General features: G+C 36.8%; 2 protein-coding genes across 5 annotated transcripts; one reads left to right on the top strand and one right to left on the bottom strand.

Moving 5' to 3' along the window:
* The first annotated feature begins 777 nt into the window (after nt 1–777).
* LOC113318369 (cationic amino acid transporter 5-like) lies at nt 778–3561 on the top strand. Of its 4 annotated transcripts, none has more exons than XR_003344462.1 (2): nt 778–3198; nt 3294–3561. XR_003344462.1 is itself a non-coding variant. In XM_026566525.1 (2 exons), the coding sequence occupies exon 2, from the start codon at nt 1361–1363 to the stop codon at nt 3146–3148; it is 1788 nt and encodes a 595-aa protein (XP_026422310.1). In that variant the 5' UTR covers nt 778–1110; nt 1224–1360; the 3' UTR covers nt 3149–3292. The 4 variants fall into 4 exon arrangements, 3 of the variants coding, with proteins under 3 accessions (XP_026422310.1, XP_026422303.1, XP_026422324.1); XM_026566525.1 differs by lacking the exon at nt 3294–3561 and having other exon boundaries at nt 778–1110; nt 1224–3292; XM_026566518.1 differs by lacking the exon at nt 3294–3561 and having other exon boundaries at nt 778–1125; nt 1224–3292.
* Nucleotides 3562–3835: 274 nt separating this feature from the next.
* On the bottom strand, nt 3836–5727 carry LOC113271683 (serpin-ZX-like). The gene is made up of 2 exons (XM_026521586.1): nt 4799–5727; nt 3836–4707 (listed from the first exon to the last, which is right to left on the bottom strand). The coding sequence occupies exon 2, from the start codon at nt 4565–4567 to the stop codon at nt 3836–3838; it is 732 nt and encodes a 243-aa protein (XP_026377371.1). The 5' UTR covers nt 4568–4707; nt 4799–5727.
* Between the last annotated feature and the right edge of the window lie 3363 nt (nt 5728–9090).

The following is a 9090-nucleotide window of genomic DNA, read 5'->3' as shown; positions in this document are numbered from 1 at the left end:
TGCATTGCGCCAACTACTTTCAGGTGTAAACTGTAAAGTACTTGTCCAAGGATTATTATTAACTTCAGATGCCAAAGAAACCCTACTTGATTTTGAATGCTTAATCGGATCACATCATTACAAAATTATTGGACGACGACCAAAGGGAGGAGTCCTTTAGTGATGAAAAAATGGTGAGTTTGTCCGTCACAATGTTTGTGCAAAGAAACTGAAATTGATTTTCTGGAAATCACAATTTCATGAAATTAAGCTCAAACTTGGGATCATCAATCAAATTGATTACAGATTTCAGTCAAACGCCAATAAACAAACAGATTCACAGTTCAAATTTCTTTAAAATAGCCATCAGATCCGTTGAAATCGATCAATTTCAGTATCATTTTATTAAAAAACAGTTCGCTTTCATCGTCGGCCTTCGGTGCTTCAGCAGTAATCTAGTTCTATATGCAACTGTTGACATAATCACGTCAGATCACGAACTTTGACTAGTAAAATAGCGGGGCACAGTTGCATTTTCTCCTATTTCTCACTTGTGGCAACTTTCTGCAACTCAACCTAAAGAAACATTAAAAATTTAAAACCTTTCTGAAGAATCATAACAATTTCCCACCAAATAGTTAATAAATTTTTTCTTAATTATCAAAGCCCATAAAAAAAAACCCACAACACAACTTCCCTTGGCGAGATGGTCGTGGACCTCGTGGTAGTAGCAGCTGAATAGTGCCCTCAAAAATATTTATTCTTTGTAATTTTTATATTTACGAGTATGATTTATCACCGCCGTTGGCCTCATACACTCCCCCATATGTTCAAAATTCTCAACACCACTACAGCCGACTGCCACCATTTTTATATTGTGACACCGTGCTGGAAATCACTTTTCATTCACAGTTTACTGCTGACATTTTTTCTTGCAGATCAGCTCATATTTGTAACTTTTAATCAAGTCAACCCATCCAATTACAAAATTCACATCGTTTCTATCCTTCTTTACAGTCTACAAAATCATTACAGTGGAATTATAGTTAAAAACCGACTAATTATTTGCATTATAAGTAGTATTCAGCAGAGTTCTTAAAACACCCACAAGTTGTTTGATGAAATGTCCGTGTGAGTGTTGTTAAAGTAGGGCCTCTACAATTATTGTCCATAGTAATGAGTTTTCTTATCTTGGTGGGGAATGATATAATAATGCACCTACTTTTGACAATATTTTCTTGCAGATATCATGATGCAGTAACATGTGAAACATGTTGAGAAGAAAGGTGGGAGAATCATTGACAATCTTCTTCATATTAAGCAGGTATCTATCTTACACTTTGAGTGCCCATCATCTGAATCTAAAGATACCTGTCAAGGTATGTCCCTCTCTGCCTCTTTGCTTCAGCCCAACCAAATCAATGAAGTCAACAGACCTGCTGAACCAAGGAGTTATTGGAGATGGGGCAAAGATGAATTCTTTCCGGAACAATCATTTCAGAATTGGAAGAGTTACAGATCAGCTATCTCTCAATTCGGGATCAGATTCAAGGATCGCTTTCTTAACCGTTCCACGGATAGGTATGAGCTTGAAGTGCTTGAAAAACAAAGTGAGAACAGCTTGAAACGATGCCTTACCTGGTGGGATCTTATGTGGTTAAGTTTCAGCTCAGTTGTTGGTACTGGAATTTTTGTTCTTACAGGTCAAGAAGCCCACAACCATGCTGGTCCTGCAATTGTCTTATCATATGCAATCTCGGGGTTATCGGCGTTACTCTCTGTGTTTTGTTACACAGAATTCGCAGTTGAAATTCCGGTTGCTGGTGGTTCTTTCTCTTACTTAAGAGTTGAATTGGGGGATTTTGTAGCCTTCATAGCAGCAGGTAACATACTATTGGAAGCGGTTGTTGGGGCAGCTGGATTAGCAAGATCTTGGACCTCTTATTTCGCTACACTTATTAACCGTGAACCTGATTCTATACGTATATATGTTAGCAGCCTTGCAGAAGGTTATAATCTATTGGACCCAATTGCTGCTGTCGTGCTGTTAATCACGTCCACTATAGCAGTATTTGGTACCCGAGGAACTTCAAAGCTGAACTGGATTGTATCTATTCTAAGTGTAGCATTGATAATTTTCGTTATTGTAGCAGGTTTCGTGAAGGCAAATCCCTCAAATTTAACTCCCTTTGTTCCAAATGGAACAGGAAGTATTTTTCAAGCTGCAGCAGTCTTGGCATGGGCATATACAGGTTTCGACATGGTTGCAACAATGGCTGAAGAAACTAAGAGACCTGCAACCGACATACCGATTGGTTTAATAGGTTCAATGTCAATGATCACCGTGGTTTACTGTCTAATGGCATTGTCACTGTGTATGATGCAGAAATATACTGAGATGGATGTGAGCGCGGCATTTTCTGTTGCTTTTGAGAGTGTGGGTATGAAGTGGGCAAAATATTTGGTTGCAGTTGGTGCTCTTAAGGGCATGACAACAGGTTTACTAGTCACCTCACTAGGGCAAGCACGATACACAACTCAAATTGCTCGATCCCATATGATTCCTCCCTGGTTTGCATTAGTGCATCCAAAAACTGGAACACCGATTTATGCTACACTTTTAGTTACCATAACTGCAGCAAGTGTATCTATGTTCTCAAGTTTGGAAGTTTTGTCAAGTGTTTCTTCACTCAGCACTCTTTTTATCTTCATGTTGGTAGCTGTTGCACTGCTTGTGCGGCGATATTATGCTAGAGATATTACATCTAAATCTGATTTTCGCAAACTGGTTTTGTTTCTATCGATGATTATAGCATCTTCGATTGGAACAATTGTTTATTACAATCATACGACTGATGGATGGATTGGACATCTAATAACCATACCATTTTGGGTTCTTGGGAATATAGGAATCCTGATATTTCTTCCTCAACAACGGGTTCCAAAGTTCTGGGGTGTTCCGTTAGTGCCATGGTTGCCATCTTTATCAATAGGGATAAACCTTTTTCTTATTGGATCACTCGGTTATGAAGCTTTTGTGAGATTTGGGGTCTGCACAGTGGTGATGCTAGTTTACTACTTTTTTGTCGGTCTCCATGCAACATATGACGTCTCTAATCAGAACCAAGGTGATCCAGATACTGCAGAGAGAAAAGAGAACAACAAGTAACAGGCAGTAGGAATATATGTATATTTCTTCTTGTGTAGAATTTGCTTCAGGTGACATGAATTTTTTTAATTTGATTTTGTATCAATTACTTTTATTATAAATGTAAACTACATAATAGTCAAATTTTCATATTCTTTTCTTCTAGATTACAATCAGCAGCATTCTGCAGTGCCTTGGTCATTCTTATAAGTGTTCCATCACTTGCAGGTGAAGATTTTCATTACTGGTAAGTTGAGATGGGTCTTGCAAAACTGCTCTTGTTATTCATAGAATTACTGGTACTGTTCTGTTAGGAAGTGATCTCGTGTCTGATGCCAGTTTATTGAATATTGAATGGATCTTTCGATCTGGTTAATTTTGAGTGAAATTGAAGGTGAGAAATCCAAATTTGATTTCATGATGTTGGGTGTCAAACTGCAGTTTTTTTGTTGGGTGTCAGACTTTGATCCTTCTTCTTTTTTTTCTTTTTTTTTGTTCTTCTCGTCAATTTTTTTTCTTCTTTTGTGTTGCTCTGGTTATTCTCGACAGTTGAAGTTTCAGGCAAAAGAAAAGAGTTAAGACAATGGTAATAAAGTGGGAATCCCATGAAATTTCAATAAAAATCATTCATTCATCAATATTCAAAACCTCTGAAATAATTCTCTTAAATTTTAGATGACACTCGAGAGACACCTAGACTAGACTAGACTAGTTTGATGAAGGATTAAGGACATGTCCCATGAACAACACTGCACCACTTTCTTCCTCTCTAATAATAAACATGAAAGGATGATCTGCCACAAAAGCGACGGGAGGAGGCGGAGTAGGAGGGGAGCAATAAAAAAAAGCACCCCCCACAATAGCAGTAGCAGCGGCAGCCTCAGTTCCTTCTTCATCAATTTCAACAAAACACTTGTGAAAAACCCCTGTGACATGAAGCTTACTTCCAGTATACAGCATCTCAGTCAACTCTGCCTTCGATTCATCAGTATTCAGCACCTCAGTCAATTCTGTCATTGAGTCATCGAACATCTCAGTCAGCTCCGCCTTTGAGTTATCAAAAGGTAAAACTAGTCCCATTTTCTTTAGAACTCGTTTTGCTTCAAAATCGAAACAGATTTTAAATTTGGGAATCTTGAATTCTGTTGTTGGAACCCGCCTCCAAACTTCGAGATAATGATCGAGAAAAGCAGAATCAGAGCTCACTTCTTCTATAAGTTGGCCGAGCCCATTGCGCTGCTCTGGTAAAATTATGTACATAGAAAAATGTGGAGGGATTTTCCAGTCCATAGAAAAACGTGGAGGGGTTTCCCAATCCCTTTTATACGGCAGTTTCAGTACTTTAAAGTTATCATAACACTTGATATATTGATCTTCTGTAGAAGACATGAAGGGAACTTGCACTGTTTTTTTCTCATCCAGGAGATGGAACTTTGACATCTCAGTTAGAGATGGTTCAAATCGAACATATTCACTCCAAGATCCTTTGAAATAGAGTGCATTCCCCAATATAAATCTTGTAAGTTCATCTACTGCTCCATCAGGAAGAAGATTTTTGACTAATCCATTGGTTTCCTTTTCTGCCCATGTGTTCACGATATGATAAACACAAAAGAAGGGAAGAAATTTTTTTTTTTACAAAAACTAGTGGAAGTATAACGACTTGCATACCTTATTTACGAAATCCACGGTTTCGGCTTCGGCTTTGTAAACTGCACGAGCAACTTCTTGGAATGAAGGTTTTATAGGACACACTATATGTCAACCCAAACGCCACCAGCGAAAGACAGTTTAGGTCCGGTTCGTGTTTGGGTTTTTCCAAGCATGTGGATGAGTTCAGCATGAATAGAAATCAGATCATTAACGCACTCAGAATTGAGGAAGCCTAGTATCTGATTTAAGGTATCACCAGTTGCTCCAAAAGCTAGTAAACCTAGAGCAATGTCTATTGAGATCGGAGAGAATACAAAATTCTTGTTCTTCGATTCTTTTAACCAGATATCTTGGACAAGTTTAATACATGAATTGGCTGTTTTCTTGGTTTTCTTTGGTAGCTTTGCCTTTGATTTTTTTGTTGACGATGATGATCCGTGAACTTTGCATGAAGGAGGCTTTACTTTGCGTTTCTTCTCCATTGCTATTAGACTATTCCAGAAACTCTACGGTATGCAACTCTTTATATATATACAGAGAGAATCCTTGTTCAATTGGAACTTTGGAAGTCCCAGACCTGCCTAAGTTCGTCTGTAACTGTTTAAGGAAAGCTTTTTGAGATTGGGCCGTGATGGAATGACCGTTAAAGGCTTTATGCTTTGTCCGGCCCTAATTTACCATCTCCGGTCCCACTCAACTGGTCTCTTTTTTGACATATGTCAATATAATCATGTCAACGGATTATGTCAATATAAACGGAAGTTTATTTGGTAGATGCCCCACTTTAGTGGGACCTTATTATTTGGACACCATGTATGAAAACTCTATAAATAGAGTCTCAAATATTTGTAAACACACATATTAATAGAATTTCTCTCTCTCTTCTTCCCCTCTATTTTGTGTCTCCTTTTTCCTTTCTCTAGTTTACAATACGTTATCACGCACGTGTCTCTACCGACTAAGCAAGAAGAAAAAAAAAAAAAAGGTTTACTCTCGGTCCGTAACAGTGGAAGTGTGATCAAACATGGATAAACTTCCTGCCACATATGCCAATAGGAAATCACTAGGGAGACATCTTATTCTTTAATCTTTGTTTTTTAAGGGGCTTTTATATCTTACAACAAAGATTTGTTGCATATCGGTTCCCATTGGATATTGAGATTTTTTTTTTCTTCTGTCCTTTTCTAGGTCAAGTCGTTGCACTGGCGGTGGACTAGGAAGATTTTAATTTTCAATCCTAGTTAACCGTTTGTTCAAGATGAATCAAAGCCGTTTGTGGATGGGATTTGTCCTTTTTGGCGTTTGTCCACCACTATATCAACAGTATTTTATATTTTGTTCTTATTTGATTTTTTCTTTCTTTTTTGGTTATTGTTTTTACTTAGATAATCAACTTTGTAGTTGATTTTTCTTTATTTTTTTCTCTATATTTTTTTTCATTAAGAAGAAAAAAATAAATTCATCGAAAGATGGTTTATAATTTTTATCTCTCTAATGAAATTGTAATCACCAAAAATTGGCTATTACAATTTGATTACCTTCACGGTAATTGTTCACATGCATGGTTGAAAAACCTACGTCCAATTTAATTGGTATCTTTGTCCATTAGACGAAGATCATGTGATTAATAGTTTCTATTTATTTATTTTTTTAAGAAACCATCCGTCAGCTGCCTATGCGATATTGAAAACGACAATATTTTTTCTAATTTGTCGATACAATTTTATTAATTGTACAAACCAATTGGTAGTGGTCTTTCCCCTCAATTCTCTTTATGAGATGTAAAAATTGGATGTTCGGGCCAAATGCTCGCTCATAAGCTTGTGGTGCTGGAATAACTGCATTATTATGAATAGAGGCAACTATTAGTTTTGCAACAAATTATGGACTTCAAATATTCAAAACCAGAACAAAATGAAAATCACCATTATTGAACTTGCTTTCATTACTATCCCATGTCTCCACCTGCAACAAAATAAAATTCCCATAAACATAAACACTATGAAAAAAAATGAAGATGAAACCCCTTATGGTTTATATGCAACAACAAAAAACTTAACAATTTGGAAAAAAAATCACCTTCCTACAAATCACATATCAGACCCATAACTCCAGACCCCAAATGGAAATTAAAAAAAAAAAGGAAAAACCTTACCAATTTTTTTGTGTATGAAATTGAGGGAAAAAAGAAAACCCAAACTAGATCTTGAATCCAAAAAGATCCTACCAGCACCATGTTTGTTTACTCCTGACTCATATGAGTCGTCTGGATCTGAATCATCTGGATCTGAGTGAAATCACCTGACTCATCTGGATCTGAGTCGATATGTTTATTTTGAGTCAGATCTGACTCATCTGACTCGGAAATAAGTGAATCAGTGGTTTGGTCCCATGAGTCAGGGGTATTTTTTTACCTGACTCAAATGAGTCCGAGTCAGGGGTTATGTCTGAGTCAGAGGTCGAGTCAGATCTGACTCAAAATGGAAAACAAACGGTCTGACTACTAACTCGGTCCGAGTCAGGGGTTGACTCATATTCTGACGCCGAGTCAGCTGCAAACAAACAAGTTCCAAGTTTATGACTGAAATCTGACTAAATAATACAAAACAGAACAAACCCTAGATTAGAAGTAGAATAGATAATGGAAACCTTAATTCATCAAAATCCAGATAAATACGAAATTGCTGAGACAAATTAAGAAAAATCCCTAAATGCCTATCAATTATAATTAGAGACCTTGGATTAAATCACGAGGACCAATTGCATGAAACTGAAAATTTATTCACAGAATCGCTTGTATATGAACTCTGATTTCTTAGCTGAGCTAAAAATATGAAGAAATTTTGAGTTTCAATGGTGGAATATAGAAGATGAAAAACCAGATATTAACTGAGAACGGAAGATTAATGGAAAATCAATCTAAAAATTCTGATTTCAGATCAAGAAATAATACTGGGGGAAATCGAGTGAAACCAGAAACTGATAACAAAAGAAATTAAAATCCGTGATGATGGAATTTTTTTTTTGAAAAACCCTAAGATAGTAAGAATCTAGAAGTGAGAATACCTTCAGACCGAGTAGATCAGCATAATTTCTACTCCATCTGCTATCAAATTTGAAAAACTTGTGCCAACAGAGATGCAGCGAAAGATTATGGAGTTCGTAGAGAATAAAAAGGAAAAAAAAAAATCAAACTTGAAACCTGACAGTACCAGATGAAGTTTGCAGAATCAAACCCAAACTCACTGTAACTGAACGGAATTGAGAGATACAGAGATATGGTGGTGAAGTTTGTAAAAGAACTTGGTTTTAGTGGTGGAGTTCGATCTGGTTTTTTGTGGTGTCTCGAGAGACAGAGAGGAAGAGAGATGTGAAGAAGTGTTTTGGTGCTTCTACGAATGGAGAGAGATATGTAAGTGATATCTTCTCGATAATAACAAACCCTCTCCATCTAAATCCATCCATTAATCTAGTAAGATAATCGTGACCATAGAAATTAAAAATACTAAAACTATGTTCATCCGTCAAGGAATGAGTAGTCAAAGAGGGGTAGAATACTAAATATACAACGACTGGTTTAAAGGCTTGACTAAATGTGAGCGAGGGTCGTGGATGTGGGTTGAGAAAACCCCATCTTCCACTGGTGAGAAATATCTACGAGTTTTTGTTCCGTCTTTTGCTAAATCAAGGTGAACATGAACCAATTGATAAACCGGACTTATATATCCGAAGAACAGCCTAGTATTATCTGACAAATTTTTATTTTGCTTCAAGATCATCAACTTTGCAAAGAATTTCATAGCTCTTGTCAAATTCTTGCGAAGGTGAAATCCGACAATATAACATACATTAACTTACTCATCTAAAAATCCCTAGCAAACACATCACCTTTCTAGTTAACATATCATCACCCATCACATTCTCGAATGCACTCAACCAACTGCATTAAGAACGTTCCTCATTCCTTCCCCTGCAAATGCTGTTCAAACTGCACTTCGTAAACATACATCAACAACACCTCTTCCTCCAATACAACCGATACTGTAAAACCCCTACCAAACGCCCGGTGCAACCATTTCCATACGTTTAACTTTCTCTTTTAATTCCCATTTTTATAGTCCATATATAGATTCCATATTGGACTTAAGGAGCTTCTGGATAAACCGTTTCTTAAATGCAGATAAATGTCACCTAACTACTGACTCTAATTGAATCTCGCATGTACATGCTTTGTAAAACCCGTCCCAATTTCAAGGCTATTTCCGTCGTTTATAAAAAGGGTATTTTGTAAAAAAAAAAAAAAAAAAAAA

The sequence above is a fragment of the Papaver somniferum genome, chromosome 1, assembly GCF_003573695.1.
Source record: "Papaver somniferum cultivar HN1 chromosome 1, ASM357369v1, whole genome shotgun sequence".
In the NCBI taxonomy this organism is placed as follows: Eukaryota; Viridiplantae; Streptophyta; class Magnoliopsida; order Ranunculales; family Papaveraceae; genus Papaver; species Papaver somniferum.
This window is presented reverse-complemented; position numbering and strand designations above follow the sequence as displayed.